This window comes from Mercenaria mercenaria, chromosome 6, assembly GCF_021730395.1.
Source record: "Mercenaria mercenaria strain notata chromosome 6, MADL_Memer_1, whole genome shotgun sequence".
In the NCBI taxonomy this organism is placed as follows: Eukaryota; Metazoa; Mollusca; class Bivalvia; order Venerida; family Veneridae; genus Mercenaria; species Mercenaria mercenaria.
Genome location: NC_069366.1, coordinates 29774476 through 29799106, shown reverse-complemented (window position 1 = coordinate 29799106; position 24631 = coordinate 29774476). Strand labels below are relative to the sequence as shown.

Sequence of the window (24631 nt, the reverse complement as noted above, 5' to 3'; positions counted from 1 at the left end):
GAAAATACATAATTCGCCCCCAAAATAGCTATTATACGTCGAAAGTAAAGTGCATGCACTGCTGATGTTTGTAAATTCAGATGTATTTTAATAACAGGGTATTCTGAAATGGATATGCATTACCGGGAATAAGTTACGAGGACACTGAAAACGTAAGCTATACCTTTTTTGTTTTTGTTGATGCTGTTGTATGCAAATACATTCAAGTTTCAATTAGAGGTTTGTACTTGTTCTAATATAGGTATAATGTAATTATGTGATCCAACCGCCGCATATTTTCTGTGAATACTGGAGGTTACTTGGGCACATATTAAGATGAATCCATTATTCGTATCACTAAGCACAGGAATAGAGCGTCTGACTCCACATCCGTTGTGAGCTCGATTCCCGAAAACATCGTGCAATTTACTTCTGATCTCGATTCTTTACGTACGCTTTGTAATATTAACTACCGGCCCATATAACCCAACAGCCTACGCCCCTGAACATCCGAGTTTGAAGGTATCAAGTTCTTTTTAATGTGTTTATTATTCTATAAAAACAGCTTTACCGTTTATCTGTATACAAATGTACCTTAAGTAACAAGTTTTTGATGACAGAGGTAAGAAAAACAGCAATTTATTTACTATTACTTTACACTAAACTCAGCGTTTGTGTTATTTCATATTGCCTTAAACCTCACTAAATTACAGGTAATTTATTTAGGTAAATTTTCCCAATATACCAAGGAAAAACTGTCTCAAAGCGAATGAAAAGTTCAATAGGATAACAACACACAGACTAAACGTCTTGCGCGTGTGATTTGGTGCACCGTTTAGGTATCTGGATTATATGTTTGCATTTTATTGTAAGTTTTTCTCAAATTTCATATTTGCACTTCTGTCTTGTCAAGATAATTATCAATTCTTGCGACTCGAAATATTTCATCAAGTATATATTCAATATGCACGCTATTTTGTGTCTGTAGTTTTTTTTTATGTAGAAAGTTCATTTTTTATAACATTTTTTAGTATTTGTCGTTTTGGCGTACACTCCCAACTACATGCTGTGGTATTTGCAATGTTAACGAGACCATGGGTGTTATATAGAAATACTTACCGTAATTTTGTACAATATTTTTGTACTTATTGGTCATTATTCAAAGTGACAATCGGTTAATTTTACTACATGTTTTCTTTTAAACAAATATACTGCACCTTGTATTATGTGTACAAAAGGATTGACAAAAGTACTTGTCATCTATTCACGCAAGTTCAAACTGAAAATAAGCAAAATAAAATCGTTTATATTTTAATGTAATGGTACGATATGTTTAAAACTTAATTGCTGATTTTATGTTCTTCTTTAGCCTGCGTAATTTATGTGAATGACAATATTTGTTTGATAAGGAACAAAGCGCATACACTTCGATTATGATTATATACATGTAAATTTTACATATAAAGTGCATGTTCGTATATATTAATTTAAATGCACGGCCTACTGGTAGTTTTAAGAACAATGGAACCACTTAGGCATGCGTCTTTGGGCAAACAATAAAATGAGTGAAGACAGTGTGTCTTTTACTGTTTTATATAAACTTGCCCACCCCTTTGTAATTCTAAATACATTTACTGGCCCATATAATCATTTTTAAATACCTATTTAATTTTATAGATCTTTAAATCTTTCTCTAGTGTACTTTGTTTATAGAATTTTATAGACTTAAGCTATTTACTAAATAGAGTAAACCTATTGTAAATACGAGATTAGATCTGTGTGTGACTTTAAAATGTTACATTGAAGACAATGTTGAATAACGGACTTTAACTAGAGGCAATATTATGCCATACCGAAAGTTCCATTAAAAGAAAATCAACTCGCCAATAAGAACATCAAAGTGTAAGGAACTTTCAAAAGAAATTTTATAAAGGCTAGATCAATGGATCGATAAAGGACAATTAAAATGCCTATACAATTATCATAATAAAGTTAACCTCTTTACAACTACATGTACATGAAAGTTTGCTACATGCATGGACATTATACAACTAATTTTCATGGAAATATCCCCTGAACAGGGTAAGTAATTTGATTTAATATCATTACCTCGCAGTAAATACAGCACGTGCATACGCATGTTAGGATTTTATGAATATTGTTGGGTATGCACGTGTTACGTAGTGGCATACTCTTGAAGGTGTCAGACTGCCTCCAGATATCATAAATGTAAACGTCTCTTTTTCAATTTCACACCAGATTTCGATATTGTTAATTTCGGGTTGATGAAGTATCTTGTGTCAAACACTTTATACCGGATTACCAATTTATTTGTCTAACCGCAGTTTAATGGCAGGTCTCCATGTCCCTGAAACTTATATATCTGCGTCAAACACGCGTGGAATAAAGTCGAACCTGTCTACAAAGACTATCCTTGGAAAAAATGCAAAAAGTGGTCTATGTTTTAAAGGTGGTCTCTCAAAACAGGCGAATGTACGCTATTTATGGTTGAAAGGGAATGAAATATAGACCCCCTTTAAGCAGGTTTTTAAGTAGTTGGCCCTTTTCGGAGTTGGGGTTAAGCAGAGGCTTGACTGTATGTTTATATGTATTTTGCACCCTTTGTTAATTTGTTGTTGTTTTTTAAATAGACATTTTAGTCAACGAAGTAAAGAAAATGTAGACGGTTATTCAGTGTTTAAGTAAGTTCGCCTTTTTGCATCTCATTTTATAACGAACAAAATAAAACCCATGGGTTGAATATATTTGGTTGGCAATTCAGCTATGCTCAGAACATATGTTAATGCGGGGAAATTGTTAAGTATGGAAAACCTTCTACACTTGTAAATAACTATTGCATAACTGAAAAAAAAAATTGTTGAAGATCAACATTGAACGCAACACAAAAAAAAACATATAAGTGTGGAAGATAGATTACAAACTCGTAAGGATAATTAAATCTCAAAAGTAAACTGTATTTAAATTTATTGGTCCAGCGCCGGAGGGATAAACATCCAAATTGTCGTTTTCTGTTGTTGTTTAATAACGAGACACATACTGCAGTGTAATGTCTGATGAAATGAGGGGGTTTTGGAGATAATATCAGTATATTTATATTTTTTTTACAAATTGCATTGATAATATTTCTATTTAAATGCAAATATAAATGCTGGATATAAAAGGTATTTTATCTACCTTTATGAACATTTAAGATAAAATGTAGTTTTAAGATAGCAGTAACAAAACAGTATTACGGCATTTGATTTAAATCGAAAATCAAAATAAGTGTGCTGACAAGACATTTTACCAACTCAATGGCATGACAAGTACATAAAAAAAACTTCATCATCATCATCATCATCATCAGCAGCAGCAGCAGCAGCAGCAGCATTTATAGCAATGACAAACGTTCAATACGCATACAATATGGCCATGCGTGGGGATTAGAGAAAGGTTTCCTAGGCTACTCAATCCACCTAGTGCTTCGTAACAGTTATGATAAAAAAGGTTCAAAAACCTAACAGCTTTATTCCCGTAACTGCAAAATATAATATTATGTACAAATAAACAGTTGTGTTTAGATTCCATATGATGCCCAAGTAAAATTACGTTAGAAAAGTAGGAAATATTTAGATTAGAAGCTTGATTGACAAATATTAGGAAATGTTTGAATGAAAAATGTGGATATGAAAACGTAACAGACAGCTTGACAATACAAGAAGGGTTCTTTCGAGAAAGTTTGTTGGTCCTGAAAAGGACCGAAGGCTAAGCAGACGGAGTTTAGCCTGAAACTATCTCCACTGATTCACCGAACAGTTCTGCTCGAAGTTCTGCGATCAACTCTGCTTTAGTACAGGCGTACTCGTGGAACATGTTACGAGTACCCTCGATGATCGCTAACTTCTGCCTCAAACTATTCTGGAAATTTCTGTTTTTGTTCTTCTTGGCGTTCTTGTAGCGTTTCTTCACGTCGCTGAAGCGTTGGTTGAGCACGATGATCTGATCACATGCTTTCCTGAACCGACGTTCAGTTTCTATCAGAGTGAATCTTTTATCGAGAGACTTTGTTGTACAAGGCATCTTGAGCATTTCAAACATAAATTGACGTGACGTTAACACTCTGGCAACGACGTCAACGTCAACTTCCGTGACGTCTGTCAATTATTACGTTAGATAACGTCCTCTTGCTCCACTGACCACTGATATACGCATGTGCAGTAATATTATTTAACACCTGAGTTTTTTTCGTAGTATCGGTGCATTGCTGCACATTATCAATTTAAAGCAACATACGTTTACTTAAGGTACACCAATAACCTTGAATTTTCTGTTTGCATACACCGAATGACAAATGCACTTCCGCAGTAATGTATTGCTATTGTTCAGTTACAGACGGAATAAACTGCGAATAATTATAGATCTAGGTAGTTTTCCTTTTTTATTCATACAGACCAAGGTTTTTTTTCACCCAAAACCAAAACCAGGTCATGTTTGAATGGCCACATTGTACGGCAGTACAGCTGCCATGTCATAAATGTTATCGCAAGCTTTCCCAAAAACTGATCTCAATGAATGAAAAGTAATATTTAGTATAGGCATTGCAAATAGTAAAAACTATAAATTCACGTCTGGCTATAAATTAATCATAGATAAAAAAAGATTTGTGAGCATGTGTGGGCGTCAAAACAAGGACGCCAATGAGGTAGATTCAAAATACGTGTTTATTTGAAGTAGCAAATTATTGTAGTACCGTCTTTTAGTATTATATTCAAATCTATCCAACTAGATTAAATATGGTCTCCAACTTATCTCTGCCAGTGCATGATCATCAATTATATCACACAAATATCAAGTATACTCTAAATAAACCACTACATAGGTTTTAAGTAATTTGATTACTTTTATGTAATTTGATTACTTTTATGTAATTTGTAAATTGGTTAATGTTATGTAATTTGATTACACGATAAAAATCAGTAGTACATTTTTCCTGTCATTTACTTTCGTTTAAAAGGTTGATAAATCATGGCAGTTGCGACAGTTGCAGTAACTGCGAGGATCCAGAATTTATGACCTGTGTCTATAATCTATTCACTCAAGCTGAATTCAGTGTTAGTGTTTCATCAAGATATGTAACCTGTGCATTCGATAAGTCGGTGCATTCCATAAGTGAATGTTTCTTAACATTTGGTGGCACGTGTCCTTAAGAAACACATATCGAAAGGCTTACAGGTCGATTGCCAAGACCATTTGCCCAAGATCTGTAGGGCTTATAATTTGTTCCTCTACCGCGCCTATGTTAAATCAGTCTACTGATACAAATTACTCTTGGAAAAATGTTGTCGGTTCTGTTTATCAAAGATTGACGACATGAATAACGACTGTGTATTATTACACAAGTGGCAAGAAAACTGCTGTTTTAAAATAAATATCCAAAACATTTTTTTCATAAATTGCAAAATAAGAGCAAGGATATTACTTTAAATGTATTGATAAATTAAACGTTTTACTGGGCACAACACTGGCGTGTTAATTGCTATAGCTTCAGATGTTTTCTGATGTGCATTTAAATCTTATCGTTTTATCAAATATAAAGGTTTGTTTTTCATGTAAAAAGTTTAACAGACGCCGATAACGTAACCATATCATCATGTAATTCTGATAATTCTGACCTTCTGTGTAGTGCTGGGGTTCTGATCCGATATGTGACTGTTTTTCCATATGCTGAAAATTAACTATAAAACAAGTATAAGATGTAAATATTTACTTGTTGTGATGAAAGGGGTAGAACGCCTTTCCAGTGTGACATTTAATGTTCTAAAACAAACAAGACCGTATTAGAGATGCTGCAGCAGACGATAAGATTTTAGAAATGTTTCTCATTTACATGTCCTTTACTTCACATTTGCTTTGAAGACATAATTGAGCCGTGCCATGAGAAAACCAACATAGTGGCTTTGCGACCAGCATAGATCCAGACGAGCCTGCGCATCCATGCTGTTCGCTAATGGCTTCTCTAATTACAATAGTCTTTGAAAGCGAACAGCATGGTCTGGATCCATGCTGGTCGCAAACCCACTATGTCGGTTTTCCCATGGCACGGCTCATATGTTTTGTGTTAACTCTCTTTAAACCAGTTACTGGCCTTGTCAAAATGAGTGTTTCAGAAGAGTAAAATGGTCGAAATGTTTTTGAACTAATGGGCAAAATCAAAATTGTTATACGGGTTTTGCAGGTATATACTCTAAATGCTGTGATTTCTCAATGTCTGATACGCATCCCATATCTAGCTATGTAAATAATGATACCATTCGTTCACCTTAGGAGTTAGCTTTTAGCATTAAAAAGCATTTATCACATGTTTGACGTCGCGGGAGTGTAATAAAGCCATTAAATAAAAATGATAATACACTAGTGTAATAAAGCTTTGACGTTGACGTCGTTTTTAGTATAGGAGGCGTTGGTGAAATTAACTTGTTTATACAGTAAAAGAATGTAGAATTTTTGATGTTTCAAAAGGAAAAACTAACATGTGATAAAAAGAATATTACATTTGTGACTTTCCACATTGAATATATGATTAAACTCGTTGAATAAAATTGATAAAATGCTCGGCAGAGCCTCGCATTTTATTATTTTATTCAACGAGTTTAATAAATTCAATATGAAAAGACACTCATGCAATATCCTCTATGTAATGCATGTTTTATACATATGAAATGCGCGTTGTCATGTTTAAATTGCAGTTGATTTTAAATATTTGCAGTGCATGTCAATCTACTTGCGAAAGTTTGTGTTGATATTGTTACCATGGTATCTGCTTTCGGAATAATGTAGTATCATGTAACAAACACTTTACCAAACTACTTAAAGTCAACTTTCTATGTCCCTGAAACGTTATATCTTCATTAAAACAAATACGCTGTATTGTCAATTTATTAGATATTATCAGCACTGGTTCAAATTTAGCGTGTTAACTTGTTTCAAATAAAATTGGCGGGAATTCGATGTTTGACTTCGTCGTGTGTGTATGAAGCGTATTCTAATAGATAAACTGGAAGAATTCCGTGTTCAAATGGCCGATTCTCAGTCACAGACATTTATGTGAAGGAACTGTAAGTGACTTGCTTATAATTATAGTTTTGCAATGAATGAAACAAAAGCTGTGGACTATAGATGACAAACTTTTGATGTATCTGGTGTAAGGCTGATTAATACGCTTAAAAAGTTCATTCAAAAATAAGCTGAACTTCTGTTACGGAAAATATCGCATTGAGTCAGCGCCAGAGAGATTAACTTCCGAATGTCAAGTTATTCTTTAATGTCGTAATACATAGGTGGTAATGTAATCTGTCCATCTATAGTTTTCATAAATACCATGTTGATACAATTTGATATGAAATTCTGACGAAACCGGTGGGTTTTTCATATGTATACATTACAGATAGATTATAGATACTACCGGGACATTTTTTAGTATTATAAAAATATTTCTTTGAAGCATTCACATTTGAATGCACTTATAAATGTTCGATGAAAAAAAAAGAGTATTTTACATGCTGCATCATATGAGTATGTGGATTGTGATCAAAAAATGCAATTTTAAGACGGTAATAAAGAAAACACACATGAAAACCATTTTTGCCGATTATTTGTGCTGGCAAGGCATGACATCCAACTAAAAAAAAGAGCTTGACAAAATATAACCAAGCATTGAATATGTGGATTGTGTTTTGAAACAGAAAAAAAACGACATTTTTAAAAAGAAAGAAAGGAAACCCCCGTTTTTTCGATTATTTGTGCAGGCAAGGGACGATGTCAAGTTAAAGGCATGACGAGATTCCAAACATTTAGATTTGTCATTGATCACGTTAGATTACGTCCTCCTGCCTTACCGTTAACACGCTAGAGTTTTGTCTTTTATCATTTCATTGCTGCACATAATCAAATCTTTAACTTAAGTTAGAGATATACCAGTGACCTTGAATTTTCGGGTAACTTAACATAAAATGCATTTAATGACAATGATTACGACGGTAATAAATTATACGACTCAAATATAGACGCAATAAAAAAAGCTGCAAACAATTATAGGTATTTTTTTTCCATTTTCATTCACACAGTCTCAAGTTGTTTTCACCTAAAAGAACTATAGGCCAGTGTTGTATGAATAGCCACATTGAATGGCAAATGCCACTTGTCATGATGTTATCTCAAACATTTTTTCCCCAGACTAATCTCAATAAAACGCAACATTTAGTTCGGGCATTGCAAATTATAGAAATATCAATGTACGACTGAAAATACATAAATCATAGATAAAAAAGGTTTGCGAGTGTCTGGGTACCGACTGTAGTGGGCGTAAAAATCAAGGACGCTAATAGTTAAAATATGTATAGGGGTAGCAAATTATTTTACTGCGGTCATTTATCATTTTATTCAAATTTATCCAGCTAGATTATACCCTCCTACATTTTGATGAAGATATAGCTGGAGATATAGCATTGCATGTGAATTAAATCACACATCGCTATCCTTGCGTGTGAATTAAATCACACATCTATCATGTATGTTCTAAATGTGGTTTGATTTTGCCATTTTGTTTCCTTCTTAAAAGAGTAACCTGTTCGCCACAAGTCTGCGTTGCTTACAATCAATTAACCAGTTCATTTCTCGCTTTCTTACCTGAAATGGATTTTGCAACGTGTGTCCATTTTCTATATTCACTTCACACTGCATTCCTCAAGTTAATGTTTCTGACAATTTGTGATCTATTCACCGTATACAATTTGCATTTCATAAGTTCGTGTTTGTGAAAATTTGTAACGTGTGTCCATGATCTGTTCACTGTAGTCTGCATTTCATAAGTAAGTGCTTCTGAAAATTGATGATCTATTCACTCAACATTGCATTTCATAAGTAAGTGTTTCTCTAAATTTGTAACATGTGTTCATGATCTGTTCATTGTAGACTGAATTTCATAAGTAAGTGCTTCTGAAAATTGATGATCTGTTCACTCTACATTGCATTTCATAAGTAAGTGTTTCTCAAAATTTTTAACGTGTGTTCATGATCTGTTCACTGTAGATTGAATATCATAAGTAAGTGCTTCTGAAAATTGATGATCTATTCACTCAACATTGCATTTCATAAGTAAGTGTTTCTCTAAATTTGTAACATGTGTTCATGATCTGTTCACTGTAGACTGAATATCATAAGTAAGTGCTTCTGAAAATTGATGATCTATTCACTCAACATTGCATTTCATAAGTAAGTGTTTCTCTAAATTTGTAACATGTGTTCATGATCTGTTCATTGTAGATTGAATATCATAAGTAAGTGCTTCTGAAAATTGATGATCTATTCACTCAACATTGCATTTCATAAGTAAGTGTTTCTCTAAATTTGTAACATGTGTTCATGATCTGTTCACTGTAGACTGAATATCATAAGTAAGTGCTTCTGAAAATTGATGATCTATTCACTCAACATTGCATTTCATAAGTAAGTGTTTCTCTAAATTTGTAACATGTGTTCATGATCTGTTCATTGTAGACTGAATATCATAAGTAAGTGCTTCTGAAAATTGATGATCTGTTCACTCTACATTGCATCCAATGACAAATATCTCGTGTATTACACGAGTGGTAAGATAACTATCTAAGTAAATAAGTATTAGCAGAAGGTAGCTTTGATGTGCTATATAAACAGAACAAAACAGCAAACTCGTCATTTACTATTTGATCAGTATCTTAGAAATTACTATAAAATGTGCATCTTTTCAATAAATTATACATTTAGATAAATGTGTAATGTAGAACAAACCAAAATTTTAGAAATCTCACGATATTTTATTCATTTGATAGTCACAAAATGAAAATAAAAGTTGTGTTTTCAGAAAATGGGCGAACACTATTGATCTTCACTAGAAAATGCTTAAATGTTATACAAATGTCAAATAGGGAACGGCAATGATGTATTTTTTTGCCATTTTCTTCCACTGTTTGTAAATTATACACGTTATAGAGTGGTTTTTTTGTGATTTTTAAAAAATGGGTAAGTAAATTTATATGAAGTCATCGTTCTATGTTATTGAAATTTTGACATGTTACCAACAACCGTTATTGTTCGAAGAGCATGCTAAATTTCAAGAAAGTACTTTCTGTAATCTGTAAGTTATTGGCAGAAGAACATATGACGGGTTAACTTTTTTGCTCAGTGTATCAGAAAAAAAACTATGAAATAAGAGGACAGAATAATTGAGCCGCGCCATGTGAAAACCAACATAGTGCTTTTGCGACCAGCATGGCTCCAGACCAGCCTGCGCATCCGCGCAGTCTGGTCAAGATCCATGCTGTTCGCTAACAGTTTCTCTAATTGAGACTTTGAAAGCGAACAGCATGGATCCTTACCAGACTGTGCGGATGCGCAAGGTGGTCTGGATCCATGCTGGTCGCAAAGCTACTATGTTGGTTTTCCCATGGCGCGGCTCATTTTAACTTTAAATGATGTAGTAAAGCCTCTGTAGGCGGAACACAGAGAATGCTCTGATGTGCACTAAACTTTTGTCTGTCGAAATCTTGTTTATCATTTTATCAAAGATAAAACTTTACTTTCATGTAAGAAATTAACAGGCGTTGATAATGGAACCGTCTCATCATGTAATTCGGATAATTTCTGACCTTTGTAGTTAAAAGAACGGGCGGCTATTGTTCAGATACCTAATGTAAATACTGACGTGCAGAAATTAATTAAGAAATAATTTATAGCAAAAAGCTTTTTATCACTATATGCACGCTGGGCGATATAAGGCGTGCGTAATAATTTCATGAGGGCACAGCCCGAGTGAAATTGTTTGTACGACGTATTACCGCCCGAGTGTATAAATATTGTTAAAACACGGTTTTGCTATAATGAATTATTTCGATTCTTATATGCCCTTAATCTAAAACAATAGATAAAATGTAGCGCTCTTTCTTGGTCGCAACGAAAACACTGCACGTTAACGTGACGTCATTGTAGCGTAAGTCATTGTAGCGTAAGAGTGTTTTAATAGACAGAAGCATATTAGAATGATAATTATGCAATGCTTCATACTCTATGTAAATAAAGATACCGATATTTTCACCTTACGTGTGAGATTTTATGACTAAGAAAATGCACCTTAAGTGTGAGATTTACTAAGAAAATGCACCTTAAGTGTGAGATTTTATGACTAAGAAAATGCACGTAACCTTGTTTAAATTCATTCAATGTTTGATGTAAACCTGCACCGTGTGAAGTCTATTTGCTATAGAAAAATGTATGAACTTCACAACGGTGGTTGGTAATTGCAGCATCAGGTACTAAACATGTTGCCGGATAACCTGGTCTTTGTCTAACAGTGTCCCTGAAATTTTATATCCTCGATACGACATATGTATTGAACAGTTTGTCTAAAGTTACGGAATATTACCCTGTCCCATTCCTGCAAAGCAATACAAAAAAACTTGATTTTTTAGAAAAAAAGACATAATTAAGTAATAATTGACAACGTTGACGGAAATTCCGTATTTAATAAATGTGATTTTATCCACCTAATTAACGGGCAATACATCCCTGTGATCGAATATATTTTGACTGTAATAGTTGTTTACCTGAAGGATGTCTGGTCGACATACTCAATTCGCTGACAAACCGTTTCATGCGGGGAGAATTGTAAGCGACATGCTGAGAATATGCTTTACAGCGTGAGAAACCCGAGGTCATAACTACTGCTGCACACTTGAAATGCTGTTCAAAATCGTTCTTGAACATAACACAAAAGTATTTGCCTGAACGATAGATGACAAACCTTTGATTTATTTGGAGTAATGCTAATTAAATCACCTAAAGTTTATTAAAAAGAAAGCTGAACTTTAATAACCGAAAATGTCGCACTAATTGAGCGCCGGAGGGATAAACTTCCGATTGTCAAAATGTCAAATTACCTATTGTCGTTTACTATTTATCCTTTAATACCGTGACACATGGGGCAGTGTCAGTTGACCCCCTATTGTATTGTAAATGATATTTGATAGGAAACTGTGATAAAATAAGCAAGCTTTTTGCACGCGGATACAATTAATCGGAGATAATATCAATAGGTTTTTTTTTAAAAAAAAGAAGAAAAAAACAAGAATGCGTTCATATAACATTCACATTGAAAATTCTCTCGTAAATATGTTGTATCCGTCTTATGAACATGTAAAATATGTACGGAGGAGCATCAGTGCAAGGTGTGTTTTATTTATCAACTCGAAATTTTGAGATTCGATTAAGTAACTCGATATTTCGATTAAGGTTTTACTCGAATTCCAAGTTAATAAGTTACAATATCGAATTAGTATTTGCCCTTTTTGATCTTTATTTTCCCTGTAACATGTGCTACAAAATGTTGGGGAGCATCCCAGAGCAGATGACAAGCATCTTGCCTATTGAATTTGAACGTCTGTTCGTCTGTCAAATGTCAGAAATGTCGATGGGCTACTTTTATTGACACTTAGATGGTAAATCATCTACTACTAAACTTTGATAATGTGGCAGCTGACCTCAATACAATCGACACTGTTTATGTTCCAATACAGGTAAATCCAATAATTGCTTTGCAAAAGATCTATGACGGATTATCTTTGAACACCCCTTGACTTATTGGACTCAACTGCCACATTATCAAAGTTTATTAGTACCTGTACATCCATAATATTGTACCCAGCATGTAGAGACAAAACATCAATATATGACCTATCCTAGCCTCTAGTGCTGTACCATGCTATACACTAACATTTACATGTATGTTATGTTCCAGTGGTAGGTGTTCAAAGATCGAAAACGTTCCAGATATAGTTAAAGTAGTGAAATTTTTTAAGTTCAAACACTATTCAGTCACCTTCTATGACAGTATGACCTATATACAAAATTCTAAAGTTACCAAGATATCCGATCTTAGTCGGACTCATAACTTCACGTTCATGTAGGGTATGTCTATATTTTCTTGCAATATGTGCTTAGAATGGATTGAAAACATTCCAGACTTAAACACAGTTGAAATAGAGACTTTTTTTTAAAGAAGAACTCTGTCTGGTCGTCTTATATGAACCGATAACGTCCTTCTGTGTCATTGCTATACGCGTACGCAGCTATAGGCATCGGAATTATTAGTTAAAGTGGAATTATGGACATTTTTCAAGTAAAGATCTGTCTGAAATAGATGTGTGTGTAAACAGGGTGGAGAAAATTATAGCTTTTAACCCAATATACCAAACTATTATTGTTACATGTATGAAATAATAACTTTCCAAATATGACTTTTCATATTTGGACTGGGGCAGTCATTTTAAGAAAAGTCGAACTGCACGCAGGAGTTGCTTCCCTTCAACTTCAGAAATCTCTACCTATAGGTAAGGGAGATCACTTCGTAGAAGATTGAAGAAAATAACGTATTATTTTATTAGTCCATTTCTTTATTTCTAAAGCATCAATTTTAAATGCTTATGCGGCATCATCGTTAATTTAACACATTTAAATGCACAGCAACCGAAAATTGCTTTTATAGAACATTCGCCCAAAACACACTATGTGCAGTAAGATGCGCATAATACCACTTTAACATGCAAGAGATTAGTATCAGTCATTATTGCACGCAATTTAAAACTTATGTCTTTAGAAATACCCATATTTTTTAATTTTCGAGTAACTTAGAGTGAGGGACACTGCACTGAATGGCACGAATGCGCTAATGGTAATTGTAGATGAAAGAAATTGCAAATAATCGTAGGTAATTTTCTACTTTTACTTCACATAGACCAGTGTTGTTTTCACCTTAAACCAGAACTATAAGTGATGTGCGAATAGGAACATTATACAACCGCCACATGTCAAGATGTTATCGCAAGTATTTCCCCAGAATTAATCTCAGTTAATAGTACTAGTTAGTTTCTCTATTGCAAACTGTAAAAATAGTAATATTTGATTGGTAATACATAAAATTGAGCCGTGCCATGGGAAAACCAACATAGTGCATTTGCGACCAGCATGGATCCCGACCAGCCTGCGAATCCGCGCAGTCTGGTCAGGATCCATGCTGTTCACTTTCAAAGCCTATTGCAATTAGAGAAAGCGTTAGCTACAACATGGATCTTGTCCAGACTGCGTGGATACGTATGTTGGTCTGGATCCATGCTGGTCGCAAATGCACTATTGGTTTTCTCATGGCGCGACTCAAATCAATGTGAGCACTGTAGTGGGCGTCACAACCAGGACGCTAATAGCTAATATCATTTATATGTATAGGGGAATAAATTCAAAATGTCTGTTTACATACGATGGAGTAAATTATTCATTTATCATTTTATTCAAATTGATCCAATTAGATTCGCGGTAGGGGACCTCCTACGATACAGTGTAAATGCATCTGTGCCTATCCACCCATAATATCATACACCTAATAAGTATATATTCAATACACCACAAAGTTTAAATTTTATATGATTTGATTGCATGATATGGATATAATTCGGTACAAATGACTAGTTTTAGAAGTCTAATATTTTCCATCCTAAAAATATAGATCGTTCAAATATTACTGTTGCGATATTAAGAAAGGGCTCTTATACACGTTAGTTTCTGTATTCCATAAGCCAGTGCTTCCATAAGTATCATAACGGTGTCCATGATATACACTTATTAAATGAGCCGCACCATGAGAAAACCAACACAGTGGCTTTGCGACCAGCATGGATCCAGACCAGCCTGCGCATCCGCGCAGTCTGGTCAGGATCCATGCTGTTCGCTAACAGTTTCTCTAATTGCAATAGGCTTTGAACGCGAACAGCATGGATCCTGACCACTCTACTCGGATGCGCAGGCTAGTCTGGATCCATGCTGGTCGCAAACGCACTATGCTGGTTTTCTCATGGCGCAGCTCAAATGGCTTGTCGGCCTAATCCAACTGCTGGGCCTCTAAGATGATAATATACCAAAAACGATTGGGGGAAATAGATTAGTCATCAGTTCTCACAATATTATAAAGAAGTTTTCTAAAGATTAACCAACATGATAAATGCCTAGTGCATTACGTAGGTGACAAGATATTAATTAAGTAAAAATTAGAAAAAAAAAAACGTTTTCTCGTAATCTCTAAAAATGATCTTGATAAACTGGAAAGGGGTTTACTTTAGATGCAATAGTAAACAAAACTCCACAATGAGAGAAGAAACATTGGACAGAAATTTCTAATGTGCACTTGAATCGTCATAATCTTTCTTATCGTTTTATCAATGATCAAGGCTTGTTTACATGTGGGCCGATATATTCTGATAATTCTGACTTTTTTTATAGTTAAGAGCACGGACGGGTACGGTCACACACTCAGCCAAGGTTGTCTATTTTCCTTTATGAAGTGAACAAACTTAAACATCAAACATGTAAATATTGACCTTGAGACATTAACGATAGCTAAACAATAATGTGACATCGCCACGGTGAAAGGGGCCATTTTGCCTGGACAACATTTCTTCAGTGAGACATTTCCTGAGACTACATTTAAGATTCTGCAACAAGCAAGAACCAGATCAGCATGTGCATGTGCGTGCGTGTGCGTGTGTGCTTATTTAAAATCGCCACAGGCAACCCCAAAAGGGCGATTCATCCTGAAGACTACTAGTAATCTTTAGAGTGAGGATGGTGTAAGTCTTTAACGTGCCAGGTTTAAAATACCCATACACGGGACTTTTATCCCAGTGGTTGCAATTTAAGCTTGGGTGTGGGCACGAACACTCGACCACTGGTTTCTAGCATATCTGTGTTATCTCGTGCACTCGTTTTGCAGTCATTATGTGAAATCCTCTAAAATTGGTTAAAAAAGGTTGTGTATTTTTTGTGGGTTTTTTTTCCGTGATCATGGACCTTGATATTGACTTACTGACATAAAACAGTTGCTGTGTCAAAAGCAAATATACAATAGGTTGTAGATTTTAGTGATAAACAAAAATGTTTCTACATGTACATATATAGTCCTTTACAAATAGTTAATCTTTCGCTATTTTTCAATGTCCCACAGTTATGCAGTTTGTATGCGAATAAAGATATCGGATGCAAGTTTCACATAAGTTTGAACGTGTATTTCAGAAGAGATATCTGACGCATGTTTTGTAGATATAAAATGCACCGCTTATCTTGCTTGAATTTCAGTTAATTTTGAAATCTGTTGTCAATACTCACTTATCATTGCTGTTAACACGAATGTACATGCATGATGTATTTTAAGTAATAAAAGTAACTTTCATGTCAATATTTCCTCCTGGGGGCTTAAATTGTCGAGAAAACAATAGTCATTTGATTGTTGATGCGACTCCGTGCAAACATTTTAATCGAAAAAGTATCTTGATTTTATACTGGACTTGAAAATGTATCAGAGAAAAAGGATATACTTACAGTAAACCTTAGTTTGGACAGGAAAAAGGACAATAATTGGGATTGGATTTATGCGATTTGAAAAGGTTTGTGCTACTTTTGTTGGCTAACAATATTGCAGTTATACATGTAGGCCATCTTTTCTGGATACTATTACTACATGTTACTAACATAACTCCTAACAGTAACTGAAAACTTCCTCACCATGAATAACAGGTAAAAGACAAATGGATTGGTGCATGTACCTGTTCAGACAACTGACAACTTCTCCACCATGAATAATAGGTTAGAGACATATGTCTTGGTGCATCAACTCCACAAGTAACTGACAACTTCCCTGCTACGAATGAGAGATAGGAGACATATGGCTTGGAGCATTAACTCCATGAGTAACTGTCAACTTCTCTACCATGAATGAGAGGTAGGAGACATATGGCTTGGTCATTAAAAGGACACGAGTAACTAACAACTTTCCTGCTATGAATGAAAGGTAGGAGATGTATGGCTTGGTCATTAATAGGACACGAGTAACTAACAACTTCCCTACTATGAATGAAAGGTAGGAGACGTTTGGCTTGGTCATTAACAGGACGCGACTAACTGACAACTTCCCTACTATGAATGAAAGGTAGGAGACGTATGGCTTGGTGCATTACCTCCATGAGTAACTGAAAACTTATCCACCATAAAAGAGAAATAGGATACATATGCCTTGGTGTATTAACTCCACAAGTAACTGACAACTCTCTACCATGAATGTGAGATAGGACTCATATGACTTGGTGCATTAACTCCACAATTAACTGGCAACTCCCTACCATGAACGTGAGATAGGACTCATGACTTGGTGCATGAACTCCGCAAGTAACTGACAACTTCACTACTATAAATAAGAGGTAGGAGACGTATGGCTTAGAGCATTACCTCCACGAGTAACTGAAAACTTATCCACCATAAAAGAGATAGGACTCATATGACTTGGTGCATTAACCACCACAGGTAACTGACAACTTCTCTGCCATGAATAAGAGGTAGGAGACGTATGTCTTGGTGCATTACTTCCAAAGTAACTGACAACTTCCCTTTCATGAATGAGAGGTAGGAAACGTATGTTTTGGTGTATTAACCTCCAGTTAAGTAATTGACAACTTCCCCACCACGGATAAGAGATAAAAGACGAATGGTTTGGTGAATAGGTCGCTCGTTATTAAACTGCCGTTCTTTAAATACTATACTAGTACTTACTTTTCAGAAAAGACATTTGTATTCCGACCTTTCATCCAGCAACAATGACAATGAAAACAGAAGTATTTTATACATTGATTTTCTTATATTTGACATTGGATGTCCTTTATTTACAAAATCGAATTGTGATCGTGGGAAATAACAAACACTTGCTTTTCATTTCTGAATAAGAAACACTTTTTCTTTTATTATAACGTAGACAAGTATATTTAAAAGTCACCATTTAAAGGAAATTGAATTGGTTTTATTGTAAATTAAAATTTGAATTTCAAAACAAAAACAGAACAAAAAACAACAGCGGTTTCTGTAAGAAGCCATTTATGTTCCAAAGTATATACACTCAGTTCCAAAAGAAAGTGTGCACTTAGTTTTCTGTTATTTTTTCTCGGTTATTTTCATGAAAACTTATAATGTTTGGTACCAAAATTTAAATCGGTTCGTAAACAAATTGGTGTGCATTTTAGATTTTGAGTTATACCTGAGAGTTAGTGTATGAAAAAATGAAACAAAAACGTCGGGGAATTTTTTGAAATATTTAAACTTAAAAAGTGACACTTTCTTTTGGAACTGAGTATATTGCCGAATTATTGGCTTTTATAAACCTGCATAACAGGAAGGAAACTTGGTCACAAAAGGTTTAGCGTCGAATTCAACTTGAGCATTTCTGACTAGCCATATTTGTTTTCTCGGATTTGTTTAGTTTCACAATTAATTTTAAACGACGGTTTGAAGCAGAATTTCTTGTTTTCTCAATTTTACCATCATCTGACTATGCAGTATGTAAAATTTATAAGCAGCATTTTGCGTAATATATTCTAACACAGCAGAACTTTTGAAATCACTTTTCAAAACTGTTATTTTGTTTTTCATACAACAAAATACTGATGTATGCATATATGCATGCCATCAAATGTTTAGTCAGTAAAGTTGTTTGTTTCCTGTTTCCCGACCTACCCTAAATGTTTGGCCCGACCCTGAATGTTTTTATGGCTTTGGAGAATATTTTTTTCAACTTTTTAACAAAAAGTTGTAGACTGCACTTTTTATGCTTTAAACATGGTTAGTAATGATAGAAATCAACTTATTGATGCTTTAAAGGCATAACCCCCTCATTTGTATTCATTTTAGGACACAAAAATAATGTCCGAAAAGTCTCACTTAATAAAAAAAGTCCGACCTACCTAGCCTAATGTTTTTGAGCATGTTACCGGAAACAAAGATTTTTTAGGCCTAAATTATGCAAAAGGGTATTCATAGCTACAAACTTCCTGTTAAGTTATATTTACTTCTACAGTCTTGTCTCTCTTCAGTTTCCTATTAGTCAAGTGAAGAACAAAATGCTCCTGGGGACTCATCGGCATCTTCCGCTCCTTAGCAATTTCAGAGTTCTTCGGTTATTGCCGAAATGATACGTAAACGAACGGAAGTCGTCAATTATCATTATGTGACAAAAATCGAAAATACCGCCCCTTTTTAGTAAGAAGTTGCATTCTTATATCCATTTACCTCACAAATAGTAGAGATGGTTTAAAAACATAACGTACCGAAGAAACCAAAATCATAAGTTTACTTCATATTATGACAATAAGCAGCCTGCTCAAATCTTATTATGAAAACCGAGCACGTTACGCTGTAAAATCTGAACATGACGAGATACATAAATTCATGTACAATGATTACTGATGTTTATGATAAATTATTTACAAAAACAACATAAATTTATGTTGTTATTTTGTTGTCTTGTGTATAATCATTAATCCATTATATTTGCAGATGTTGTAAATGTTGAGTGGAAACAGTTGCACGTGATCGCGTGAAGATGGGCGGGAATACACGGGAAGATTCGGATGAGGACTCAAAACCTCCGAACGTGGACAGGGGATTTGCTTGGGTCATCTTAGTAGGTTAGTTTACAAATTCTATGTTTTAACGTCAACATACTGACAAATAACTACGCTATAACTACGTGATAACTATAACTTTTTTATCAGTTCTTAGATCTTGTGTCTTGTTTTCAAACTTCCGCAAACTATGGTATTTGAACCGGCCTCTTGTAGTGTGGGAGACTGACGCTTAATCCTTATATCGTCTGATTATCTTTTTTTCATAAATGTTTAATTCTAGATATTTTCCTAATGTTTTTTATATCAAAAAGGAATCATGGAGAGTGCTTTAAGAGCTCAGCTCGTGTAATTTGAACCAACGTCTATTGTAAGTACGATAGACTGTGGCAACGAATTCCTGGCATAGCTCCTTAGGCCAATGAATACGGGGAATATTCCACGCTAATTTTAGGACTTGCCAACTACAAAAAAAAAAATAAACACAAACATCAACATTTCGTAATGAAAGGAAAATGAAGTAATACACCGTGTAGACATTTTACAAAGTGTGTATTTAGTTTACTGATGAAGATCGGGAATTGAATAGAAATGTTTTACAGTTTAATAAGCAGGTAGGGGGAAGATAGAAATGTTACGATTTTATCACATATGTCATGTACATAAGTTTAAGATGTGAAAGCTATTAAATATCAGCTACCTGTGAATGCAATGGTTATCGTTTTATATTCACAAATCTCGTAATATAAAAACTAAATTTTGGTTTTTGGTTGAGAAGTTACATCATAAAGTAGGCCTCTACAAACACGCATATTTGTTTTTCATGTCATACAATAACTAGCGAAAAACTGTCGTCTGCGAAATCAAAGTGTTCCCCTTTCATTCCCCAAAAACGAAAAAAAAAAAAGAACGTTTGTTGCGGACGCTTCTCCAAAGATGGACAGTCTTTGAGAATAAGAAAACATGGCTGAACTGGTAAGATATATTTTATTTTTTATTTCTGTATATTGCAGGATGTTTTATCATGTACTTATTTGTGGTGGGAAGCATCAAAGCATATGGAGTTTTATATACAGAGATGGTCGAGTATTTCGACTCGGGCTCGGGAAATACAGCATGGATTGGCAGCGTTTGTTCCTTGCTCATGTTGGGCCTTGGTGAGTCATCTAACCCACTTTGGCAGCTCATATATTGGTCTACACTAATCCTTATCATGCAGGACACGATTGATTCTGCTTTTGTGACCAGTGTAGATCATGATCAGCCTGCACATCCGTGCAGTCTGATCATGATCTGCACTGTTCGCCATTCAGTATCCTCTCGGTATGCACCCCTTTTAACGGTTAATGATACAGTCCAAATCGAAAGATAACATGGTAAGGGCTAAACATAACTCATAAACGAGGTGTTTCAGTTCCCTTAACGGTTGCGCCCCTTGTATATTGCTTCTGTTATATTTTGACTGTGTTGAAAAATTTTTTTAGACTGAAATAGTGTACTATACTTTCAGGTCCATTTGCCAACTTGCTGAGTAGGAAATTTTCCTTTCGGAAAGTTTGCTTTGTTGGCGGAATTTTCCTCGGTTTAGGATTTTTCTTATCCGGGTTTGTACCGAGAATGGAGTATATGTACATAACATTTGGAGTTGTCGCTGGTAAGTTACCCACATACTTGTATACTTGTCAGTCTTAAAGTAAAATTATATAAGTGTAAGCAATTCATTTACCGACGGACAGGGTTCTCTTTAGCATTTTAGTTCAACGGCAACATTTTTCTGTTACTTTGAAACCGAGGCAAAACGAAGCCTTTAGGACAATGTTTACATTCTCTCTTTTTTTTTTAAACTGTATGTCTCTAAGTTATAACCTCTACTAGTGTTCTTTGGTGTCCTTTAACTATTATTTTACGATTGCAGGTATCGGATATGGCTTGTGCTTTTCACCTTGCTCAACAATCATCAGTTTTTACTTTGACAAACATCGAGCACTTGCTAACGGTATAACTGTATCAGCGAGTGGTATTGGAGCTTTGTCATTCCCGTTTCTTTATAAGTGAGTATTCAAATTAATAATGTCATCTTTAAATGCAGTGGGAGTGCGCATGCGAACCGGAAAAGCGAATATTCAAAGTTTTGATGTGTTGACGTACTACAATGTATAAGTAAATTTCAAAATGATTCGACGAAAGTGTGACATGCTATGCGATTTTGTGCAGTTAAAATAGTTACATTTACGAAAAATGTCTACAGCCATTTTAAAAATTCTCAACGTTTTGCCAAAGAAATAGGGCTAAATGACGCTTATAGCTGGTTTCAAACGTACCTATCTATTCCATGCGTACTGGTAAAGAAACGGACTTAACGGATGTTTTCTCAGAACATAGTTAAACAAATTATATGTTTCTGCGAATCCGGAGCTCTTCTTAAATTCAGAAAATCAAACAACAAGCAAAATCTTATACTAATGTCGGCTAAATTGCTATAAGTTTAAACTTGCTTTTTGTGGATCCATTTTAGCTTGAATAAATGTTGTTATTTTCATTTTAACAGATATCTTATTGAAGAGTACACTCTAAAGAAAGCTTTATGGATTGTTGGAGCTATCTTGGCAAACGTGTGTGTGGCAGCGTGTATACTACGGCAGCCGAGACTTCTTGTGATAGAAAAAAGACGAAAAAAGGCAGCAGAAAAGAGAAAAAGTGACCAAAAAGCACTGCTTAATGGTGATAGCGCGTTCATGCATAATGAAGAAACTAAAGAACAAGAAAAGAAATCGTGTAATTGCGGAGGATTAGATCTGAGATTTTCATTATTCAAAAATCCATTATTTACAATGTACGCCATTGCGTTTACATTTTGCATGAACGGGTATGGAAACAACATCATTCTTATTCCATCGCACGTGAAAGCGCTAGGTTATGACAAAACATATGTGGCGCTTAGCGTAACCATTCTAGGCGGCTGTGAAGTTATTGCAAGAATATTCTTTGGATGGTTCGCTGATTTAGAAATCATCAAGAGAAAGAACATTTTCTTAATTAGTATGTTTGTAAGTGCAATTTTTGCGTTCATCGCACCATTTTTTGACAGTTTTATCTTTATGGCCATATACGCTGCAATAGTTGGGATATTTCCTGGTTCTTTCTGGAGTTTAATCTCAGTACTGGTGATAGATGTGGTTGGATTGGAAAATTTCACGTCGGCATTTGGTCTCATCTCATTATGCCTTGCGTTAGGAGCGTCCATCAGTCAGCCTATAATAGGTAAGTTTTTACATGCCATATTACATGACCTTTTCTTACATACTAAACACCTGTTGCAACGCGATGTAATCAGGTTTTAAATTGTACATAAAATGTAATTTTGATAATGAGAATGTGAAAGAAATATTCAGAAAGAATGAATCAGTCTTTTTAAGGTATTAGCGAGGAATATTTCATTTCTTGATAGAAAATAATTGTTCTCACCCTGTGACACTACGAAGTAAGATGATTAACTAGATATTGTTTACTTTTTTACTTCAGGATGGTTGCAAGACATTTACGGAAATTGGAATCCATCTTTCATTGTGACTGGATGTCTATTTTTACTCGCTGGCATTACTGTTTCATTGCAACCAATCATAAAACGATGTTGCATGAAGCCCGAATCTGATCAAGAGTATCTCGATATGCTGGGTAATGTCCCTTTGCGGCATGCGCCGAAGAAACTTCCGCCGGTAGCAGACGATAATGATTCTCTGTTGGACGAAGAAGTTGACATTAGCTTTACATCTCATAGAATAAGCAAAATATACAGGCCATATAAGCCAGAATCTCCACCACAAAGTCCCCTAGATACATCCGCACCTATTGCGGATCCAAGCGAAGTGTAGTATATTAGTGAAGGTGTAATATATTTATTATTTATGTGTGAATGTTGCTTTGCCCTGCTGTTGTTTTCATTTTGTGCTATTTTTGCAATAATTACATTATAGAGTAAATCTATACCAGAAAATTGTAGACTCTTTACACTCCCTTGACTGTGGCTTTTTATTCACATTTTATAACCGATATTTACATTTAAAGCTCCATAAGGTTTTTTACTTCATGTTAAATGTGCGATTTTAACGGTTAGACAAACACTACTTTCAATATAACACATGAATTTATATAGTCATTGCTATAAAGAAAGTTAATCAAAACAATTGATGCTTTCTACTATGTTAATCAAATATTCAAACCGTTTGCAAATACATTAGAAAATGATTCTCGATAATAGCATTTATACTGAAAGGATATTTTATGTTTGTAACAAAAATGTGGCAGCCAATCATAAACATTTGCACTGCGACTCTTTAAACTTGTTTTCCTTTTATTAAAAAGGCTAGGGTACATGGACTTGTCATTTAGCCGCTTACTACATCAGCATTCGGTCAAAGCAGTACAAATTGCCGTTATAGTATCCGGTAACAGCAACTCTTGCAACATTACCGTAAATGTAACAGTCAGTTACAAAAATTATTCAGTTTGTATCGCTTGTTTTAATCTTTAGCCAAACTTATAACATTGTAAGAATACAGTTAAAATTAATTACATGTATATTCAATAGGTTTAAACAATAGTGTTAGCCTCGATTTACGACAATGCTGTAACAAAATTGTCGTTCCTTGATACAATGAAAAGTGTAACTTACGTTGTCATAACATAAACTTCTATATATAGCCGACTTCTTTAATATTTATTTGCGCTATGAGTGAGCTTTATACATTGTGTATAGCTATAAATTATAAGATACATCTATATACTGGCAGTAAGTCTGGAAATTTTGTACATACGTGCTTGACCGCGCGCATGTGTCACTGATATCTTTTCCAAAAATTTCTTTATTTTTACTTTATTTCTAAGGTTTTTAGGTGAGATCCACCCAAGGTTGTTCATGAACGCAAGTAGACTCTAGTGTAAAATTTTTGAAAGTCCTTAAAACTTGGTTGATGAAATAATTTCAACATAAATTCACATCTCCTGTGAAAAGGTCAAAGTTCACCTCCATCATTTTCCTAACGGATTTGTCTCCCGTTACTTCCGGTTAAAAGTGTCAACATCCTGTAAGTATTTTACTCGTTTGTATAAGTGAAACTGGCTGATATTTTACCAGG

At 34.7% G+C, this 24631-nt stretch overlaps 1 protein-coding gene across 4 annotated transcripts; it reads left to right on the top strand.

The window, feature by feature from the left end:
- LOC123549291 (monocarboxylate transporter 12-like) lies at nt 1-23826 on the top strand. 4 transcript variants are annotated; one of them, XM_045337241.2, is made up of 7 exons: nt 1-152; nt 19429-19559; nt 20510-20653; nt 21007-21150; nt 21412-21547; nt 22045-22757; nt 23019-23826. In XM_045337241.2, the coding sequence occupies exons 2-7, from the start codon at nt 19475-19477 to the stop codon at nt 23366-23368; spliced, it is 1572 nt and encodes a 523-aa protein (XP_045193176.2). In that variant the 5' UTR covers nt 1-152; nt 19429-19474; the 3' UTR covers nt 23369-23826. The 4 variants fall into 4 exon arrangements, with proteins under 4 accessions (XP_045193176.2, XP_045193175.2, XP_045193177.2 ...); XM_045337240.2 differs by lacking the exon at nt 1-152 and adding an exon at nt 695-847; XM_045337242.2 differs by lacking the exon at nt 1-152 and adding an exon at nt 1733-2061.
- Nucleotides 23827-24631: the final 805 nt, after the last annotated feature.